Source organism: Lepidochelys kempii, chromosome 11, assembly GCF_965140265.1.
Source record: "Lepidochelys kempii isolate rLepKem1 chromosome 11, rLepKem1.hap2, whole genome shotgun sequence".
NCBI classification, from domain to species: domain Eukaryota; kingdom Metazoa; phylum Chordata; order Testudines; family Cheloniidae; genus Lepidochelys; species Lepidochelys kempii.
Genome location: NC_133266.1, coordinates 21,270,577 through 21,293,865, shown reverse-complemented (window position 1 = coordinate 21,293,865; position 23,289 = coordinate 21,270,577). Strand labels below are relative to the sequence as shown.

The following is a 23,289-nucleotide window of genomic DNA, read 5'->3' as shown; positions in this document are numbered from 1 at the left end:
CATGGGGAATTATTACACCAAGAAGTCCTCTTATTTATATCTCTCAGAGCAATAGAAACAGTTCCACCTCAATACCAAGGGAAGGTGTTCTTTTCTAAATACGTTCTTATTTCAGAAAAGAAGGGATGATGGGGCCCCATCTTGGATTTATGAAAACTTAACAGAGTATTTAAAAAAAATCCAGAATGTCCAAATGTGGATGAACTTTAGATAAGTATTCAACATTTTAAATGTTTATATGAAGTTACTGTCTGAACCATTCTTTTTTAATTGGTAGTGGTAGTAATGATGGGCAAACCTCATGTGTAAGAGGGAAATGCTAATGTGAGAATTTCTTCTGAACTCATGATAATTGCCTCATTTTCCTCATGATCCTAGTACTACCATTTCTTACTACTAATTAGGAAGTCATTTGGGTTACCTTCATTTTAAAAGTGCTGTACAAAGTCAAATTCTATTTGTGACTCAGATGCTACAGTGATTAGTGGAATATAAATATCTAGATAGATCATTCTGAAAGAAGCTTTTGTTTTGCTGATATTTTGTTTGTCTCCCTCTATCTCTTTGATACAGTTGGAAAAGTTAACATGGCTTTCTTCATGGTCTAGCTGACATTTTTTCTCTCTCCTTTTTAATTAATGTTGTGCTGAGATCACTAGGCTTTGTGTTTGTGTGTTTGGTTGGTTTTTTGTTTTGTTTTTATGGTTAAATAGTTCATGTTCCTTCTTAACAAACATTAGACCCAATCCCACAAAAATTTACTGCGAAGCGTAATGTTTATTAATGGAACTATTCACAGAAGTAAACACTGTGGCCCAACACTTTAACTCGTGCTTAATCCATCCCTGTTCACAAGTGCAATAAATGTTAAACACAAGCTTAATAATGAGTTCCATGTTATAAATCTACCACTTTAAGTATGTGCTCAAGTGCTATTCTGAATAGGGATGCTTTACTGAATTGGGTCCTTCATTTGGTAGTAAATATTTTAAGGATTGGACTCACTGGGTGAAATTGTGGACCCATTGAAGACTGTATCAGAAATCCCAATGACTTCAGTAGGGTCAGGATTTCACCATTTTTTATCAATACAGAAGATACCAACAAAGATAATCCTGGCATGTGAAAACAGGAGTTTCTAAAGGAGGAAGTAGAAAACCAAGGTAGCATTGAACCTGAGTGATCTTGAACCTCTGCAGTTCATCTGAAACCGAGTGTAATCCAATTTTATTTTCAGTGGGAGAAAACTTGCTTGAGATTTTGGAATTGACTGTGTCAGTCAATATATTTGTATTTGCATCTGTGTCAGGAATTCACTCATTAAATATGCATACTTTCATCTTTCCTTCTGTAGAACATTCCACTTTACTGAAGTAAAATATGAATGTATATATCCCATCCCCACCCAAAAATAAATAAAGAAAACCAGATCGAACCAAGGTCAACAGCGACCAAGGCTCCACTGATGAGTGAATGGCAAACTTCACACTGATTTCAAAAGTAACCATCTGAAAGCTGTGTAGTGGCCTATCTGAAATGATTTGATGGTGTCAGTTCAGATTCCAGTGAATTTCACAGATAATGCTACCATAATTTGGCAATCCTATTGATCACCGCAGATAGTTGAGGATGGAACTGGAGGGCCAGATTGTATAAGTAAACATATTTCTGTTGAGCATGTCACCATTGACATCAATGGACTTATGCTGATTTACGTCAGCTCAGCATCTGGCCTCTAGATTGAACTACCCCCATATCCCTATATTCTTGTCGGTCAAGTTGAGATACATTGTTGGGGAAGTGTGGGGAAACATGCACTACTATTACTAGTTCTCTGTATAGAATAGTTCAGTTTCCTGAGCTAGCAATCTGTCTCCTTTCAGAGAACTATATTTTCACAAAAATAAATTTTAAAAATATCAAAAATTCATTGAAAAAGCGGCCACTCTTGGGGGTAATTGGAAAAAAAAGTAACCTTTTCCATTAGTTTTGAGAAATTCAGTGGAATTGTATTAGTTTCCTAATCATACCTAGTAGATACCATTTTACATTACATTCTTTATTTTATCACAGTTCGAAACAAACGCACATGTGAAGAAAATTATTTTGGATGTCCTAGTGGAAGATGTATTCTGAACACATGGCTGTGTGATGGACAAAAAGATTGTGAGGATGGAGTTGATGAATTGCATTGTGGTAAGAGCATTTTATCTTGTTCTAGCTACTAAAACCATTGATATGCATGTGCAAAAGAAGATTTATAATTCATATTTTTATATAAAAGTATTCATTCTTTATCTAACATTTTATTTCAATGATTTTTATTAATGAACTCTTTGAAATCCAGACAGAAGGGTAGAGAAAAATATAATGCATTCAATACTTTAGAATTTTCTACTGCAAATCAGTAATCTTTATTCTATAGATAGTTACTGGGAAACTTTTAGGGAATATGTCTGTTGTTAAACTTCTCAGGTCCAACCTTTGTCGAGAGAGACGATGGCAATACCCAGACTCCCCTCAGCTTGGCCTAAAGATAGTGGTAAATCCAAACACAAACTTGCTTGCTGCTGCCATGGTAATGAAAAGGGGAAATAAATAGTCGTAACTTGATAAATGGTGCAATTTTCTGCCCAAATCAAGGTAGAAGGAGAAGGCTTTTACTACTGCTATTCCTCCATTCTCAGCAGGTCTTCTGAGCTAGGGCAAATCCTCTGCCTGGCTCACTTCATGGACAGTTAATGTTTTCCTAGCCTATCTTTGTTTGTGGAATATATACCTCAAGACAGGTTGGCTATAGAACTTTGTGAAATAAGTACTTGGATTTACATACATTGAACTTAATATATTTTTTTTCCATTTTCAGAGCAAAATATTGTTTATCTTCTGTGTGCAACAACTTCCTTTTGGACTTTTTTAAAGCAAATTCCAATTGAAAATGAAAATCCTGTAGTGGAAACAAGGATAGAGAAAATTACCTATTCAGGATTTGTCTAGACACCAAAGTTGTAATGCTGCAGCGATAACAATTTACTTTACTCGGTATAATCCCCCATTCTGGACACAGTGATACTATTATAAAGGTGTTTATAGTAGTAAAGCTTATTCTGGGATGGAGAGAGGACTAAGCTATACGGTATTTAGACACCTTTATACTGATACGACTGTGTTCATTCTTGAGCCTGTGTCAGTATAACTTATTTTTAAAAAGAAAAAAAATCATACCCCAACCAAAAAAGTTATACTGGTACAAACTCTGCATGTAGACCAGGCCTAAGTAATTTCTCTCTCTAATATCCATGATTCTATAGTATTGCTTTATTGCAGACCCAGGAAAATTTGATTTATGATCATAATGAGATTTGGTCTTTTCCCCTCATGTTCTGCAATTTCACCAATCTAGTCTCATCATTACAGAACTAAATTCTAGCACAATGGCACAGTCATTTGTTTCCTAGTTGCTTTTTGCTCCAGACTGAAACCTGAAATCTGTGTACACGGTGTTCTTTTTTCTCCACTCATCGTGTGGTCAGGAGTTAAACTCTACCCCATGAAAGGCAGAAGGGTCAGACCTAGACACCATTTACCAGGCTGAGCCTGTCAGCAAGCATTTTAGGCTTTCTGTTTTTCATTACTTTAAAAAATATTAAGAAACCCATTTGCCTTTTTTTGGTTTTGGCTACCTTTTTCCAGTTTACTGCTCTTATCCATTAGAAAATAGTGTGAACAATGTTTAATATAATTCAGACAGTAATAAATGACTTTTTTCTATTATTCATCTTGAAATTATTTTTCTATCAGTTAAATCATACTACATTTATTCTTGTGGGAAGGATGGAAAAAGGAGACTTGAAGTTTTCTAAATGAAATTCTTAATATGAAACTGGATTTATTTGATATTCTACTGCAGATTGATTTTGAATTGAAGCAGAGCATTGTTATTTCCCAATGTATTCAAAAAAGTAAACAGTTAGAACAACAGAATGCAAATATAGACCAATTTTCCAGATGAGAAAAAGAACATGGAAGTCTTCTCAAGATGTAATTAAATAGTGAAATACAAAGATGATGGAAATGATTGAAGAATTGGACTACTTGTCTCTGCACTTATTACCATAATTGCAAAGTGGTTTGCCATAGCAAAAACATGTATGTGAAATGCATGAACTGTTCTCTTATTTTAAAAGTTCTTACCTTCAGCCTACTCATAAAATAATTTTAAATTATTTTAATTTAAAAGTTTTGTGTGTCCTTTTTACAAGTATTAGTGAACATAAATCAGTTGGAAACCAACACAAATCCTGAGTTCTGATTCCAAAGGGACGTAATTATAGTATAGTTTCATCTATAGTTACAGCTCTAAAAAGCAAGGAAGAGCTTTTACATTATGCTAGTGCATGCAGGAAACTCACTTTTACTGTGAACATAACAAGCATAGTGGCTGATATCTTCCCCAGATTCATCCTGTTCATGGAATCAGTTTGCTTGCTCGGCACACAAATGTATCTCTAAGCAGTGGACTTGTGATGGTGAAGATGACTGTGGAGACGGCTTAGATGAGAGTGATGCTATTTGTGGTGAGTACTATAATTTTTACTTATTTTATCACATCATATTTTTGGGACGTGCAGAGCAATTGCACGGAAATTAATGGGAGTGGAGAATGTACAGCACCTTTAGGTCATGCTCTTTAACCATAAGCTATTAATTGTCTTTATTTCTCGAGCACAGATGATTTTTCTGCCTCAGGCAGATACATTTTTGTGAGTGGAGTGTGTAGTTTGTGGGTCTGGCTTCATAAAGTAGTGTACCGGGGCAGTTACCCTGCTCCTGAGAGAAAAGGCTAGGCTGATTGGGGAAGCAGCCACAGCTGGGGCCACACCCCAATCAGGCCACTCCTGGCCCTGTTATAAGGGCTCAGGGAAGAGCTGGGTCAGTCTGTCTCTAGCTGTGGAGAGAGAAGGGCCTGGCTGTCTGGGAGAAAAGGGTACCTGGAGCGGAGCAGGGCTGCGGAAAGGCTAGAGGAGCTGTGGAGCTCCAGCCTGGCAACTCCCTAGGCTGAGGCCTTGATAAAGGCCTATGCAGGTATTGGGGAAGGGAGGTGCAGTCCAGAGATAGGCAGAGGCAGTTGGTCCAACCTCTTTGCCAATGATGAGTGGCCATGACAGACTGCAGTTTGCCCCAGTGAGTAGGGGCTAGACGACGACTGGCAGTAGCCACTGAGGCAAGGTGGATGAGAGGGTTGGGGATTCCCCTGGGAGGGGAGACCCAGAGCAGGGGTACTGCTGGGGCAGAACCCCAGGGTAAGGGGCACTGGGGTCCAGGAGAGACATGGGGGCCTGAGACAGGTGAGCCACTGGCCTGCAGAGGGCGCTCCAGGATGGAATTGAGCTAATTCCTAGGACAACCAGCAGGAGGCACCACACTGATGTAGATATGGTGAACCAGTTTGGGCAAAATAAGAACCAAACTTTTGCCTGTTCTCCAAATCTGAGCCAACCACTGTAAAGAGGCCCCCTGCTCTAAATACCTTTATATTTTGGTGATCGGTGCCTAATGCCTATCAAAAGTCTCTGTGCTGTTTCCTGCTGCTTTCTTTTATTTTCACTAGATACTGTCTTTTCCATATTTAGTCAAACCCCAGCATCCTTCTGAATCTTGGTGTCTTTCTGAAAATCCATAGCTCTTCATATCTTACCTTTTTTGGGGAATCAGATATGTCCCTTGTATTCCAGAGTGCAATTAAGTAGAGAATCCCTCATGTATGGGACTCAATTTCATCTGTTACCATCACAATTACTAGAAAGAGAGGGATCTGGTGTGATATCTGTTTAACAAGCAAGATTGCCCTCTCTCTTACTCTTCCCCGCCTCACTGCCCCCCTCCCTCATGCCGCCTGCCCCCCCCCAGGCCGCAACAGGTTTAGTGAAGGCAGTGTAAAGAGAGAAGGGGCAGGTACTTCAGACATATCTGCTATGGTACATTGTCAAAACCTAAGAGACTTCATGGCCTGAGGCTCAATAGGCTGCATGCCCACTAAATACACAACTTCAAGTAAAAAATAGGAAAAGTGAAAAAAAGGAGGACCAAACAAATCAATAAAAGCCACCACTCCTTTTTTAAGTTGTTCAGATGTTACCTCTCTTCCTTATCTATGACTTAGCATTGGTCATAGATCCCTTTATGGATGAAAGCTCTGTCACAGAATTATCTGGTATCTCTGAAGATTACTTAAAGACAAAATGCTGTGGAGTGGGAGACAAGGCCCTATTTCATCTTAGGAGCAGGAGACAAATAGTTTCCAGGTAGAACAGGGCTGTCAGAAAGCGTATGGGTTTCCCAGTTCTCTGAAACATTTGAAGTGTACCTATCTCTAACATAACGTAATTTAACTTCAGAAGTGTTTGAAATGCCAGTCTAATAAAAGCAACATGAGTTGTTTTTCCTCTTGGTTAAAATAATTAAAATGAATCATAAAATAAATTCTGTGAGTTCATTTAACTTTTGTATTAAACGTTCAAAGGCGTGAATGGAAATCTACTTTCTCTCCTTAATATATGCCAATTTGTTATACCTGAGAAGAGACATAATAATGATGGATTACATAAAAGCAATCCCTTTAAAAAGTCTTTAATAAGTACTAAAGGATAAATAAAAATCTGTTCTAGAGGAAAGTCTGTTTTAAAACAAACATGAAAAAGCCAACCTTAGCAATGAAAAATTATTTTCTTTATGCTGGTAAAAGTCTTATAAAGTGCTAAATATAAAGAATTTTCCAGGAAAAAGAAGTATATTCATTGAAACTATTGGGATTCTTCTTACCTCGCATTCATTGTTCAATACTGGGCATTTGGGCCCTGATTTGTGGCCTGATCCTGAGCTGCCGTGGGAGTTGACAGTGATGAGCAGAGCTGAGGGTTGTTAGAACCCCCTTCAGGATCAGGCTCCTTCTCCAATAAATCCAAATACTCAGTAGTTGCCAAAAACATCTGTCTATGCTTTCTAAAATTGTTCTTCTGAATACACTACATAAAGTATAGTAAGATAGCTTGCCTCTTTCATTTACAAAAAAGGTGAATGACCGTGTGAATAGGGTGAACGTATATAGAAGGAAGGGTAGATATTCAAACCTTTAATTTAGAATACAATCCTCATCTGAATTTTTAGAGTACCGTACAGAGGATAATCTGTTGTTTTCATCTTTCTTTTAAAGGGAAACAAAAAAAGCGCTCTCCTAGAACTATTATTTATAAACCTCACACAAATTATTCAATTTGGATTTAGCAACCCTAATCTGTAGCGTTTTTTCCAGGATCGGTAACCTGTGCTGCAGATATGTTCAGCTGCCTAGGTTCCCATGCCTGTGTCCCCCAACGCTGGCTTTGTGATGGTGAAAGGGACTGTCCTAATGGAAGTGATGAACTCTCTCCAGCCGGCTGCGGTATGTGCTTTTTATGCCAAACTTGTACATTTAAAAATATATTCTGACGTTTTCTCTTTTCATGGTACTTGTTGGTGTCTTTTATTTCCCGCTTTGGGCCTTCTACCCACTACCAGATGGAGTATTTGGCTGTATGGTGCAACATATGAAATACTGTAAATCATCACTGGGTAGAGATTGGTCAGTCATACACTGGGCGAGATCCTCAGATTAATTAAATCATCATTGTTCCATTGACTTCAGTGAAGATATACTGATTGACACTAACTGAGGATCTAGTCCACTATATGTAACACATTGTATATGTTTCAAATATAAATATTTGTTCCTTTTTTCACCATATTAGACAACAGTGGAAGTTTTATTATTGATTATGCATTTTACATGCTTTTAGCAAGAAAAAAGTATATTTTTGAAATCACAGAAATTAGCTGTTTTCATAGAGGAGTAAGATACAATTGTATCTATAATTTAGTCATGTTAATTATTCTCATCTCTACTTCTGGTACTTTATAATCTGCTGCTTCCCCATCTTTTGTTCTTGGTACCACTCCACTTTCTTGTCTGTAGGTATATGGGTTATAATCCGATTAAGGATGTCTGGGGTTTGGTCAGTAATTTAGGTGGGTTTGTATTTTATCTGTATTTGCTTAACTAAACTATTTTATAAATTTGAAAATGTTCAGATAATTTTCTCTCAGTTGACTATGTATCCATTATTGCATGAGGTCTGGGGTGGGTTATTCTACAGAGAGTTACAGAGAGCTGTCATTCAGAAGTAGTGTAACCAGGAGGAATTCTTTGCAGAACATTCTTCCCACAATGAGGCAGTGCTGGGTATTACCAAGTACCCCTGCCCCGTTGGTGTTTTTTCTTGTTTTGATTATTTTTTTAAGTACATTTGAATCTTTGAATCTACTTTTGTATTCCTTATTTTGAGGGCAAGTAGTGCCTTCTGGTATTATATGCGCCTGACAAAGTGCGTGATTATTTGTTGCGAATCAGTGAGCACTAGTTAATTTACTTCACTTGTTTTTCTAATAAGTAAAGTATCTGTAGGTCCTGTTGTTCTGCGTGTTCCTTATTTTTCTTATGTGCTGTTTTTTCCTTAGCTCCTAATAACACTTGTGATGAGAACTCTTTCACATGCCGTAATAAAGTCTGCATTCCCAAACAGTTTGTATGTGATCACGATGACGACTGTGGAGATGGATCAGATGAGTCGTTGGAATGTGGCAAGTATAATTTAAACAATTAACAGTGAGAAAAATCTCAATCTGAATAATAGGACAGACATTTTTAAAAGCCTATAGGGAATGAAGACAAGAATTTTTAGAAAATTTAATATTCTAATTTACTGTTGAATGAGACAATTGTTCACTTTCTAAATTTGTTTTAATATTTGTTTGTAATCTAATGCTGTTCCTGTTGAGCACAATTTTGTACATACTTATTTGAGGCAAAAGCTATATGAATTTATAGTTGATTCTTTTTAAAAAATATGAGTTAATAGAGTTAATATATGAAGTAAATACATTATCAGTAATCTATATATGTTCATACTGCAGGCTAATAATAAAGTACAAACTGTGCCATAGTAAGCAGTAAAACTTCTTTGTTGCTGTTTTATATTCTATACATACTGTATCTGACTGCCTGACCTTTTTGCATCAAGGAGTTCTTGGGGCATATAGCCCCTGTTCAAAACTATGCCAGTGTGTTTATCTGCAATAGTCTTAGGCTTAATTTTCAGTAGGTTGTGTACACACATGTGCATCCACCACATATATGTATGTGGAACTCAGGAATTTGTGAATGCGCAGTTAATGTGCATGCAAAATACAAGTAGATATGTGTGCACAAAATGTCCAAGCCCAATCTGTTGGTAATCTGGCCCAGTATGTAGACAAAATCTAAAACACCTTCTGTGTGCATGCTTTCTCACTTTATGTGAATGTGAGCATGGTTGTGCGTGTGCACACACACACAAACAGTTAGAGATGATCTATGGCTTCTAAAACATGAGGTTTCTATCTATATTAGGCATTGCTAAAATTTCTATCATCTATGGCTTATACATGGGTAACTGAAATATATATGAACATCAAGCGATTTTAAGAGTGAAGCATATGTGATTTTTTTATGGTAACATAAACCTTATGTATGCTTATCATTTCCTTATGTCGTAGTAGTAAATCTATTATACGATAAAGCGTTGTGGGAAGTTAATGTGACCATAGTGTTCCAGATAAACACTTATTTTTCTCTTTGTTCCTCCAGTCCAGTCCAGTCACTTGGAAGTACTTCCTCCCTGCCATTAGATGGAAATAGAGCATTTGAACTTCTGATATCCCTCTGTACCTAAGGGTCTTGCCCTTTCAGAATCTTCAGGTGTTTCTGTATCCTGCAGGTGATACAGTTACCAAGATGGTTAACTTTTCCTAGGAATGGGAAGATTTAATCCACATTACCAAGACTAAAGTTGCCCACTCCCAAATGCACCTTACCACTCATTGTAAGAGGCAGCATGAGAGCTGCTCCCTTGTGAAACGGGGAGGAAGGGGGCAACCAAATCAGCCCTGCTCCTGCCACAGTCAGCTCAAGCACCTCAATACCACAGAGACAGTAGCCATAACAGAATGACAACCAGCGCGCCTACTTTATTACCCCTTGACTCCAGCTCCTTCTCCGTGGTGGGTCCCATGACATCTCGGAGAGAACACTGTGTGGACTTCCTTCACTGTCAGCAGCGTTCATATGCCATTAACTTTTGTGCGTCAGTATTTTTACCATCACAGGGGGCATTTCCCTTCCTTTGGAAATCCTATTCCCATCGCATGGTTCTCCCTTCCTAGACACGATTGTTCTTTATCCATGCCCTGCAAACTATAGAAGAGCAGCATCTGAGCTGGAAATCTTCAAATTCCTTGACTCTGCCTATCAGTCTTATAGGGCAGCAAAGTGATTGGAATACTGTTGTGTATATATTTAGTAAATATTTATTTCTTTAAAGATAACATCATTGTAGGATTCTTACTCTCAGGGTCTCATGGGGGTCTAAAGTTTTTTAGCTGTCTGAGACACCTGTAAGTTGACCTAAGGTGTTCCACCAGTTGAGCATGCTCCAACTATATGCACTGCCGTGTCCTTGAAAATTCTAGATCCTGTCTGATCACAGTCAGAGGATAGCTCCCAGAAGCCAGTGCCCCAAATGTCAATCTCTTCAGCATTTCATTTCTTTTCTTTTCATAGAATCATAGAATAACAGAGTTGGAAGGGACCTGTGGAGGCCATCTAGGGACCTGTGGAGGCCAACCCCCTGCCCAGAGCAGGACCATTCCCAACTAAATCATCCCAGCCAGGGCTTTGTCAAGCCTCACCTTAAAAACTTCTAAGGAAGGGGATTCCACCAACTCCCTAGGTAACGCATTCCAGTGTTTCACCACCCTCCTAGTGAAAAAGTTTTTCCTAATATCCAACCTAAACCTCCCCCACTGCAACTTGAGACCATTACTCCTTGTCCTGTCATCTGCTATCACTGAGAATAATCTCGATCCATCCTCTTTGGATCCACCTTTCAGGTAGTTAAAAGCAGCTATCAAATCCCTCCTCATTCTTCTCTTCCGTAGACTAAACAATCCCAGTTCTTTCAGCCTCTCCTCATAAATCATGTGTTCCAGTCCCCTAATCATTTTTGTTGCCCTTCGCTGGACTCTCTCCAATTTCTCCACATCCTTCTTGTAGCGTGGGGCCCAAAACTGGACACAGTACTCCAGATGAGGCCTCACCAATGTCGAATAGAGGGGAACGATCACATCCCTCGATCTTCTGGCAATGCCCCTACTTATACATCCCAAAATGCAATTGGCCTTCTTGGCAACAAGGGCACACTGTTGACTCATATCCAGCTTCTCGTCCACTGTCACCGCTAGGTCCTTCTCTGCAGAACTGCTGCCTAGCCATTCGGTCCCTAGTCTGTAGTGATGCATTGGATTCTTCCGTCCTAAGTGCAGAACTCTGCACTTGTCCTTGTTGAACCTCATCAGATTTCTTTTGGCCCAATCCTCCAATTTGTCTAGGTCCCTCTGTATCCTATCCCTACCCTCCAGCGTATCTACCACTCCTCCCAGTTTAGTGTCATCCGCAAACTTGCTGAGGGTGCAATCCACACCATCCTCCAGATCATTAATGAAGATATTGAACAAAACTGGCCCCAGGACAGACCCTTGGGGCACTCCGCTAGATACCGGCTGCCAACTAGACATGGAGCCATTGTTCACTACCCGTTGAGCCCGACAATCTAGCCAGCTTTCTACCCACCTTGTAGTGCATCCAGCCCATACTTCTTTAACTTGCTGACAAGAATACTGTGGGAGACCGTGTCAAAAGCTTTGCTAAAGTCGAGGAACAAGTCCACTGCTTTCCCTTCATCCACAGAACCAGTTATCTCATCATAGAAGGCAATTAGATTAGTCAGGCATGACTTTCCCTTGGTGAATCCATGCTGACTGTTCCTGATCACTTTCCTCTCCTCTAAGTGCTTCGGAATTGATTCCTTGAGGACAAGCTCCATGATTTTTCTAGGGACTGAGGTGATGCTGACCGGCCTGTAGTTCCCAGGATCATCCTTCTTCCCTTTTTTAAAGATGGGCACTACATTAGCCTTTTTCCAGTCTTCCGGGACTTCCCCCAATCGCCATGAGCTTTCAAAGATAATGGCCAATGGCTCTGCAATCACATCTGCCAGTTCCTTTAGCACTCTCGGATGCAACGCATCCGGCCCCATGGACTTGTGCACGTTTTTCTAAATAGTCCCAAACCACTTCTTTCTCCACAGAGGGCTGGCCACCTCCTCCCCATGCTGTGCTGCCCAGTGCAGTATTCTGGGAGCTGACCTTGTTCGTGAAGACAGAGGCAAAAAAAGCATTGAGTACCTTAGCTTTTTCCACATCCTCTGTCACTAGGTTGCCTCCCTCATTTAGTAAGGGGCCCACACTTTCCTTGGCTTTCTTCTTATTGCCAACATACCTGAAGAAACCCTTCTTGTTACTCTTAACATCACTCGCTAGCTGCAACTCCAGGTGTGATTTAGCTTTCCTGATTCCATTCCTACATGCCCGAGCAATATATTTATACTCTTCCCTGGTCATTTGTCCAATCTTCCATTTCTTGTAAGCCTCTTTTTTGTGTTTAAGATCAGCAAGGATTTCACTGTTAAGTCAAGCTGGTCACCTGCCATATTTACTATTCTTTCTACACATCAGGATGGTTTGTCCCTGTAACCTCCATAAGGATTCTTTAAAATACAGCCAGCTCTCCTGGACTCCTTTCCCCCTCATGTTATCTCCCAGGGGATCCTGCCCATCAGTTCCCTGAGGGAGTCAAAGTCTGCTTTTCTGAAGTCCAGGGTCCGTATTCTGCTGCTTTCCTTTCTTCCTTGTGTCAGGATCCTGAACTCAACCATCTCATGGTCACTGCCTCCAGGTTCCAATCCACTTTTGCTTCCCCTACTAATTCTTCCCGGTTTGTGAGCAGCAGGTCAAGAAGAGCTCTGCCCCTAGTTGGTTCCTCCAGCACTTGCACCAGGAAATTGTCCCCTACAGTTTCCAAAAACTTCCTGGATTGTCTGTGCACCACTGTATTGCTCTCCCAGCAGATATCAGGATGATTGAAGTCGCCCATGAGAACCAGGGCATGCGATCTGGTAGCTTCTGCGACTTGCCGGAAGAAAGCCTCGTCCACCTCATCCACCTGGTCCGGTGGTCTGTAGCAGACTCCCACCACGACATCACCCTTCTTGCTCAGGCTTCTAAACTCAATCCAGAGACTCTCAGGTTTTTCTGCAGTTTCATACTTGAGCTCTGAGCAGTCATACTGTTCCCTTACATACAGTGCAACTCCCCCACCTTTTCTGGCCTCCCTATCCTTCCTGAACAGTTTATACCCATCCATGAAAGTATTCCAGTCATGCAAGTTATCCCACCAAGTCTCCATTATTCCAATCACATCATAATTCCCTGAATTTGCCAGGACCTCCAGTTCTCCCTGCTTGTTTCCCAGGCTTTTCTTTTTCTTATTACTGAAGGAGAATCTTGCTTGAAGGCATTATTCCAATCCAGGAGAACTTTAAAATCTTTTGGTGCACTTGACGTGTGTATATATATATATATTCCAATTCTATCTGCCATCCAGATTGGCATAGTAAACCAGTCCTGATATTATTTTTATGAAGCTTTGGCACTTTGAAGATGTTCCATGGCACTTCAAGGCTGTATTGAGGGATAACTTGAGAAGTCATTCCATGCAGCACTTTAGAATTCCTTATTGTCACCACTTGGAAGTTCAAAGAGATGCTGATACTCTAAGTTTATTTCAAATTGGATGCTCTGAGGAGCTACATAAGCTGGACAAAAATATATTCAAGATTACCAGTGAACACATGTTTTAAAGCTGTGCCTACAGATGTTTTGAAATAATGGCAATGGCCACTTTAGCAACCCATAATGCACTCCGTGCCCTATAAATCTAATGGAGATGAAAATCTAGGTGCAATACTCTACAAATACTGGTGCTCATGCACCAGTATGTGTGGGTGCCACAACCATGGCAATGATGATTGCTAGCCCCAGCGTGCCAGACAGACGGGGTTTTGACAATAAGTTGTGCTGATTCATTGTAGAGGCTTAGCACCACAGTTGCAACAGCACTGGCCCAGTGCCAATGATCAGAGGAATCAATATATCAAATAGGCTCAACATTAATTGTCACTGGAACTGAAGTCAGGAGGACCTTCACGTGGCAGGGAATGGTGCTAGTGTTATCGATATTCTCAGCACTATTGCACTGAGAAGGCACCATGCCAGCAGAGTCCAGGTCCAGAACAACTTGTCACTGACAGCCATTAATGACCTCCTGAGCAAGTATCAGGATCCTGACAAGGCCAGTCAGCACCAAAGGTCAGAGCAGGGTCAAACCTGAGTCTGACAGTTGCAGAGGGGTTGACAGTCAAGTTCCATATGCCAGGGTCAATGCCAAGGATCAGAGTCTGAGGCAGATTTCAGAGTCTGGATCAAGAAGGCAAGGTCCAAATCAAGCCAAGTTTGAAGCCAGGAGTTTAAGAATGGTCATGGCCGATATAGGAAATCCACGCTGTTGCCTGGACACTTCCTGGAATGTCCCTTTGGTTTACATAGGGTGGGGAGCCAATCAGGAGCCATGAGGCAGGATAATTATGGCTACTCCTCCTTTTGTGCCCTTATAACCTTGTTCAGGAAAAGGGAGAATAAACAGCCAGAATGGACACTCTTTTTAAGAAGATTCCAAGTTTGCATGCCCAGGTTCATTGATTTCAAGTGCAGGAACCATGGAAACAAGTTACCATTTTTCCCTACAGCTCCCATCTACATTGCTCCAGTACTAGTACCACACACTAGGGCATGTTAAATTGATGTGCTGGGAACAATGAGACTGTATGTAGGAACTCATGTTGTATAATAAGATTCAGTGCTGACAGGCACAGCCTCATAACACACATCAGGACTCACTGGCAGCTAATGCTCAAACCACGCCAAATGGGATGTATTAGCAGGAGTGCTGTAAGCAAGACACAAGAAGTAATTTTTTTGGCTCTACTCCAAGCTGATTAGATCTCAGCTGGAGTATTGTGACCAGTTCTGGGCATCACACCTTGGGAAAGATATGGACAAATTGGAGAAAGTCTAGAGGAGAGCAACAAAAATGAATAAAGGTTTAGACTGGAGAAGAGTCGACTGATGGGGGACAGGATAACAGCCTTTAAGCACGTAAATGGTTATATAAATTGTTCTCCTAACCACTGACAGCAGAACAAGAATGGACTTAAATTGTAGCAAGGGAGATTTAGGTTAGACATTGGGAAAAACTTCCTAACTGTAAGGGAAGTTAAGCACTGGAACAAATTATCTAGTGATGTTGTGGAATCTCTAGCATTTGGAGGTCTATAAGAACAGGTTAGACAAATATCTGTCAAGGATGATCTAGTTAATACATAGCCCTGCTTCCCTGCAAGGAACTGGACTAGATGACCTATCAAGATGCATTGCATGCCTACCTTTCTATGATATACTGTAACAGTCTCAACTAGCCATGGCAGACAGTATAGCCAGAGCAGGTCACCTCTGCCTGCCAGGCCAACTAAGGTGCCCAGCAACAGAGAACTTCTTGATCTAGAACCCAGTTTATCATGAAAACCCATCTCAATGTATTGCTTATATCCTGCCTCTTGGCATTAAAAATCTAAGATGAAACTTATTCAGAAAAGGTAATGTTGCAGTCAAGGCACTTCACCCACTTTAGAATTGGGGGGGGAGGGACTTTTCTTCTTGGTATACCTCAAGGCGAAGATAGTAGATATCCTGATTATTTCCTGAGTTTGTTTAGATAAAAGAGTCTATTTCACTGAAGCTGCAATTTGTACAATTTGCTGCATATATAGTTAGAGTCTATCATTTCTGGTTAGCTCATATTCAGATATGGTGGAAGTCCTCAAGGCAATTACCAAAATGAGGCCAATGCTCAGATGATCTAGTCCTCTTTTGCATCTGAATTTGGGTCTGAATTCTCTTAATATTTTTACTATTCTATTAGTCTTTGATAACTGTTTCAATATGGATTCTGTTCCATTTATAATCCTAATTTATTCCTTCAAGGCTCATTCTTAGTGATTATTTATTTGTCCATAAGAATATGGGAATTTCAGACTATCTGTTGAGCAAATCTTATACGAGATGTCCCCAGGAGAGTATGCGGAGAAATGCTTTGTTCTCCATGAGATCTTCCCCAAAAGAAAAGGAGCATGAGAGTTAACCATTTCTACTTAACTAGAGTAACTGATTGGTGAAGTTTATTTAGAAATACAAAAGAAGATCCAATTTTAGATCTTCCACATTTCTTCCACATTTCTTCCAAGCCTATTCAACCAGATTATAGGAGCATCATAGAGAGAGCAGAAGCACCTGTGTCAGATCTAGATTGACCTGGTTTTAAATGCATGTCTTTGCCAGACACTACAGATGGGAATTGGAGGCTTTTGCTGAGACAGGTTTCAGAGGAACAGCCGTGTTAGTCTGTATTCGCAAAAAGAAAAGGAGTACTTGTGGCACCTTAGAGACTAACCAATTTATTTGAGCATGAGCTTTCGTGAGCTACAGCTCACTTCATCAGATGTTTACCGTGGAAACTGCAGCAGACTTTATATACACACAGAAATCATGAAACAATACCTCCTCCCACCCCACTGTCCTGCTGGTAATAGCTTATCTAAAGTGATCAACAGGTGGGCCATTTCCAGCACAAATCCAGGTTTTCTCACCCTCCACCCCCCCACACAAATTCACTCTCCTGCTGGTGCTAGCCCATCCAAAGTGACAACTCTTTACATAATCAAGTCGGGCAAATAGCCCGACTTGATTATGTAAAGAGTTGTCACTTTGGATGGGCTAGCACCAGCAGGAGAGTGAATTTGTGTGGGGGGGTGGAGGGTGAGAAAACCTGGATTTGTGCTGGAAATGGCCCACCTGTTGATCACTTTAGATAAGCTATTACCAGCAGGACAGTGGGGTGGGAGGAGGTATTGTTTCATGATTTCTGTGTGTATATAAAGTCTGCTGCAGTTTCCACGGTAAACATCTGATGAAGTGAGCTGTAGCTCACGAAAGCTCATGCTCAAATAAATTGGTTAGTCTCTAAGGTGCCACAAGTACTCCTTTTCTTTTTGCTGAGACAGCCTCTGCAAAACATCAAACACGATGTAGCTGAGGCCTCAGATGTAGCTGAGGCCTGGCCCAACATGAGTAATTAATATGTGAAGGGAGGTTGCATTTGATTGAAAGATAGAATTAAGGAAAATCTATTTTTAAAAAGTTACATCTTTATGAAGGTTCCCTGTTGAGTTACTCTGGCTTATTACAAGTTATATAAATATTACAAGTTAGATAAAAGATAGTTATGTTTTATGATTCCGGTGGTACATTAACTCCACTCAAAGTGTCAATGGAGGATACTGAGAGAATAAGGGGTAGAGGGGTGTCTCATCTCAGAAGGTCAAGTGCTCTGATTCCATCTGCTGGCAGGGAAGAGCTAGACCCAAATTGTGTAGAATAACTAAAGGAAAATTAGCTGGTATTTTATTTCTCCATCTGGTAAGGTAGCTCTGCTAATGCTAATGTACATGAAACAAAGCTTCAGAAACAACCATCATCTTGGATTTGCTCCTCAGAAAGAGCAAGTCATATTTTTAAAACTTCAAAAATTTCATTTTTTGCTGGAAAAATCTGTTGGAATGTGAACATTCAAAAAGGCAGGAAAAACAGCTGCAGGGCAATTTTGACTTCATTCTTTCTCACATGCATAGCGTAATATTTTCATGAGTATGCATGCACTCCAAGATAATCCTCCTCTTCCCCCCCCCCCCCCAATGAAACATGCTTTGTACAAAAATGGCAAAATTCTACTGTTTCAGAAAAGAACATGAATTTCATCCATTTGATTTGGTTTCTTGCAGCAAAATGGTGATTTTTCCACTGAAAAAACTTGACCATTATGTTTTAAAATAGCAAGGAAAGAAAATTTTTATTTGACTTTTCAGTTTTTGCCATTTCTGGATTTTTCTTATTAAACTCTGGCAGAGACTCCCTTCTAAGGAGCAAATTCTAGATGTTGTCCTTTTCTCTGGCAAGAATCTATTTGAACCTCTCAGAAAATAATCTTATGCAGTTTCCAGAACTGCACTGAGGATTTCGTCTTTTTAAGGAGTCTGTCTTTTGAGATGCACATGTATATGCATATTTATCTTTCTGTATCTCTCTCTATATAGAGATACATTTGTTTACTTGTATAGACTGTTATGAAATTATGTGACAATATACGCATATGCAAAGTATGAATCAGTAAAGCTTTGATTACTCTGTTTCTAGGGTATCGTCACTGTAATCCTGGAGAATTCAGTTGTGCTGATGGAAGGTGTCTCTCAAATTCTCAGTGGCAATGTGATGGGGACTTTGACTGCTCAGATCATTCTGATGAAGCTCCTATAAACATAAAGTGCAAAAGTTCAGGTTCATTTTTTTAAATCACATATATGTATTTTTTCCCAACAAACTTAATTTAGAATTGTAGATAGAAAGACTATAATACTAATAACTGTACAGTCCTGTCTTTTTAATGCTTCATTCATCCTGTGAGGAGGATGCAGTTGTAATTTGTCATTCCTGTAGTTTATCAGTCTCAGCTGATTAAAATTAAGCTAGCCACACCAGATGGCTCAGGGGAGCTTGTAGTTTGTTTACACATGTGTTTCCAGCTAGTATAGACTAGACAACATTACAATAGTTACTATCCAAGTTTATAGGACCTGACCTGCTCACTCCATAATTTTGCAAGCAGGGAGAGCAGACATAACAGTACATTCCAATAACACAGGATTAGCTCTGACCAAACCAGAATGGAGATATGTTGGATTTCTCAGCTTCACGCCATTTTAAAGTTCTCTCCACTTTTATTAGTCACAAAATGTAAATGTGTTCCACTCCTTTTATCAATGCCACTGAAGCTTAATTGTTTCTATTATGCAAATTTATCCTCTTCTGGAGGTAGTGGACTATTCCATGTCGTTTTGCAAGGGGAGAGCTATATGTGAACAGTTCTTCCACTCACACCTTATCACTCCATTAAGGCATTAATGTAGCCCATTATACAAGCTTTCATGAGGATCATGCATTGTCTGCAAGACAATACTATAGTATGTGGATCCGAAGATTCACTATTTAAGATTCTGTTGCTAAATTAGGATTGCTAAGCACAGGTGCAGAAATTTGTTCTGTGAGGGTGTGAATGTGCACATTTATTTAAAACTAGGAGCTGATCATAACGGTGTAATCCTGTTTCTGTTAAAGTCAATGGTAAAATTCCCATTTTCTTTATCAGGATCAAGATTGGGCCCGGAATGTTGAACCATGTTGAATATTGATATTTAAGCAATAAATATTAATTACCATTTGTTTCCACTACCATGTACAATAGTAATTTTAATATTTAATCACATATTGCTGCAGAGATTTCAAATCCTAAGGCGTTTCTCAAGTTATACTAGCTGCTGTTACTGGTCACCATGCTGGCTCAGCCTAAGTACTTAATACAAGATAAAGGGTACGTCTGCACAGCAGAAACCCCCCTGTGGTTCCAGATCACAGAGCTCAGGTCAACTGATTTGCATATTGCAGGGCTAAAAATAGCAGTGTAGACGTTTGGGCTCGCACAGGAGCCTGGGTTCTGAAACCCAGTTCAGGGGGGAAGGTCACAGAAAATGCCTACACTGCTATTTTTGTCCCAGCAGCACAAACTTCACATGCCTAAAGTCAGTTGACCCAGGATCTGATACTCACTGCTGTGGGGTTTTTTTTTTGTTTTTTTGCTGTGTAGACATACCCCTGGGAAACATGGGTGTCATGCAGCATGCATGATGGAGGCCCTGAGAAAGTTCCAGATAATCTATAAACAACTTAACTGTGGTATGTAACCTATCGCTTAAAGCAGCCTCTGTATTAGGTGACTGAGGGATAGCTAATGTAACACACATTTTTTAAAAGAGCTCCAGTGGTGATCCTGGCAATTACAGGAAGGTAAGCTTAACTTCAGTACAAGCTGATAAACTTAACTATAGTAAAGGACAAAATTATCAGACACAATATCTTGAGGAAGAGTCAGTACGGCTTTTGTAAAGGGAAGTCATGCCTCACCAACCTATTAGAATTCTGTGAGGGAGTCAACAAGCATGTGGATAAGGGTGATCCAGTCGATATAGTGTACTTGGACTTTCAGAAAGCCTTTGACAAGGTCCCTCAACAAGGGCTTTTAAGCAAAGTAAGGACTCATGGGATAAGAGGGAAAATCCTCTGATGGATCAGTAACTGGTTAAAAGATAGGAAACAAAGGGTAAGAATAAATGGTAAGTTTTCACAATGGAAAGAGGTAAATATCAGGGTCCCATACAGATCTGTACTGGGACCTGTGCTGTTCAACATATTCATAAATGATCTGGAAAGGGGGTGAACAGTGAGGATGCAAAATTTGCAGACGATAAAAAAATTACTCAAGTTAGTTAAGTCCAAAGCTGACTGCAAAGAGTAACAAAGAGATCTCACTAAACTAGGTGACTGGATGATAAAATACAGATACATTCTATGTTGATAAGTGCAAAGTAGTGCACATTAGAAAAAAATAATCCCAATTATACATATAAAATGATGAGGTCTAAATTAATTGTTACACCGAAGAAAGATCTTGCAGTAATCATGGATAGTTCTCTGAAAACATCTGCTCAGTGTGCAGCAACAGTTCAAAATGTTAGGAACTGTTAGGAAAGAGAGAGAAAATATCATAATGCCACTATATAAAGCTCTGGTATGCCCACACCTTGAATACTGCATGCAGTTTTGGTCATCCCATCTCAAAAAGATATATTAGAATTGGAAAAAGTACAGAGAAGGGCAAACAAAAATGAACAGGTGTAAGGAACAGCTTCTATGTGAGGAGAGATTAAAAGGACTGAGACTGCTCAGCTTAGAGGAGAGATGACTAAGGGGGATAATATAGAGGTGTATAAAATCATGAATGGTATGGAGAAAGTGAATAAGGCAGTGTAATTCTCCCCGTCACATAACACAAGAACTAGGGGTCACCCAGTGAAATTAATAGGCTGCAGGTTTAAAACAAACATAAGGAGGTACTTCTTCACACAATGCACAGTCAACCCATTGTGAGAGGCTAAAAGTATAATTGGGTTAAAAAAAGAGTCAGATAAATTCATGGAATATAGCCATGATGGTCAGGGATGCAACCTGATGCTTTGGGTATCTCTAAACCTCTGACTGCCAGAATCTGGAACTGGATGACAAGGGATGGATCACTCAGTAATTGCCCTGTTCTGCTCATTCCCTCTGATGCATCTGGCACTGGCCACTGTTGGAAGACAGGGTGCCAAGCTAGATGGACTATTGATCTGACCCAATATTGCCATTTTTATGTTTTTTAGTTGAACATGTATTATTTTTTAGAGGCATATGACTTGGATGCTAGTGAAAAATCTTATTAGTGCTCCCTATATGTCAGTACCTCCTCAATTTTGTGTACCTTGCATCATAGTTATTTTTCATATTTTCATAGCTTTTATGGTACACAGTTAAGTTATCACATGTCTGTATGCTCCTGAACCATCTAGGTTTCCTCTTAAATTTTCAAAATTAGGCTTTAGATAGCCAGGGTTTTTTTTTTTTGTGGGGGGGAGGAGGATCCTATTAGAGGATTTTACTATGACATAGTTCTCCATTGCTACCAAAAATAATCTCCAATGTTAGCTCTACAAATGTATTATGATTTTTTCCAGTGTTTTTCCAAAAATACTATATGAGGTGTGTGATATTTTTAATATACACAGGGCAGTTAATTTGCTGTACTATAGCTTTTTTCCCCCTTGTGCATAGTTTCCAATATATAGTTTATGGATTTTTCACTGGTGGTCTGCAGAGAGGTGATGCTGATCACATGATGCTTGTTCTTATTATTTCCAGTTAAGCAAAACCAAACTGATGAAAGGGGAAGATGAAATGAAGAATAGACAATATGATTCACTTTTTTCAGAAAGGAGTAAACACTTATCTTAATATAGATATCTAAAACTAAAATAAAATTTACACATGTAACTTTTTCATATAAGCAACTACTGTTGTCATGCAAGCACTCTTATGAGATTAGTCACAAACACAAGAAAATCTGGTCCCCACAGTTTGGAGTTGGTCTATGAAAAAGTCTATCAGAGCTGGGTCACACTATGGGAAAAGTATGAGAACCGCTGACATGTTGTTCATTTGTTTTATTTTATTTTATTTTATTTTATTTTTTCCAGAACAGTCGTGCAACAGTTCTTTTTTCATTTGCAAAAATGGTAAATGCATTCCTCAAATAGAGGTCTGTGACAATAAAGAGGACTGTGGTGACGGATCTGATGAGAGAAACTGCCATATCAATGAATGCTTGAGTAAGAAAGTCAGTGGCTGTTCTCAAGATTGTCAGGATCTTCCTGTTGGGTACAAGGTTGGTAGTCATGGTGTGTAATATAGTATAATATAAGTTTTTAATCCTTAAGTATGATTGTTTAAACCACATAACTATGTAGTAGAACTTCAGAATGTGGTACTAGCTTTTAAACAAGTAAGCTCCTCAAAATCACAAACCTATGCAAATCAATATATGAGGTATGCAAATGACCATCATTTGTGCAAAAAGCAGGAGCTTAAATTCAACTTATAACCAATGGAAAAAGGTACATGAAGTAATTTCAACATTTATTTCTATATACTTGTAAAATCTAATACTTGAATATTTTACTTAAAAGGTGATGAAGATGAACCTACAATAACAAAAGTCCAAAAGATACAGCAATTACAAAAACCCAAACAAATCATGCTGATGTACAAAAAACACAAATGATCTGAGAATTGCTTATAAGACCATGCCTCCAATAGTAAATAATACAAATAGTAAACTTTTCCCAAGTTGATTGAAATAGTGACTCCATTAACAAAGAAAAATTGAACAACGCACTGTTAATGGACAAACTTTCAAAATGTGCCCTCCATTTGTGTGCACGCAACTTTGCTCATTAATAGCATGAACAAGATGCTGGTGCATTTGATAAACTTAATTATATATCTTTATACTTCCATGTCTAGGACCCATTGGTTGAATGTTATTTTGGCCCAAATTCCAAGAAATTCTTCATTCTTCCCCAATGGTGGGACTCCACCTGGACCTTT

At 39.4% G+C, this 23,289-nt stretch overlaps 1 protein-coding gene across 12 annotated transcripts in view; it reads left to right on the top strand.

The window, feature by feature from the left end:
- LRP1B (LDL receptor related protein 1B) overlaps positions 1-23,289 on the top strand; it is a 1,327,274-nt gene that overhangs the window by 1,021,079 nt on the left and 282,906 nt on the right. For 11 of the 12 annotated variants that reach the window (XM_073305381.1, XM_073305383.1, XM_073305382.1 and 8 more), the window contains 6 exons: positions 2,074-2,196; positions 4,458-4,577; positions 7,313-7,441; positions 8,554-8,676; positions 18,394-18,534; positions 22,380-22,567. In XM_073305381.1, the coding sequence (XP_073161482.1) occupies positions 2,074-2,196; positions 4,458-4,577; positions 7,313-7,441; positions 8,554-8,676; positions 18,394-18,534; positions 22,380-22,567 (824 nt within the window). The remainder of the gene's footprint in view (positions 1-2,073; positions 2,197-4,457; positions 4,578-7,312; positions 7,442-8,553; positions 8,677-18,393; positions 18,535-22,379; positions 22,568-23,289) is intronic. The other variant, XM_073305376.1, reaches the window with a different exon arrangement.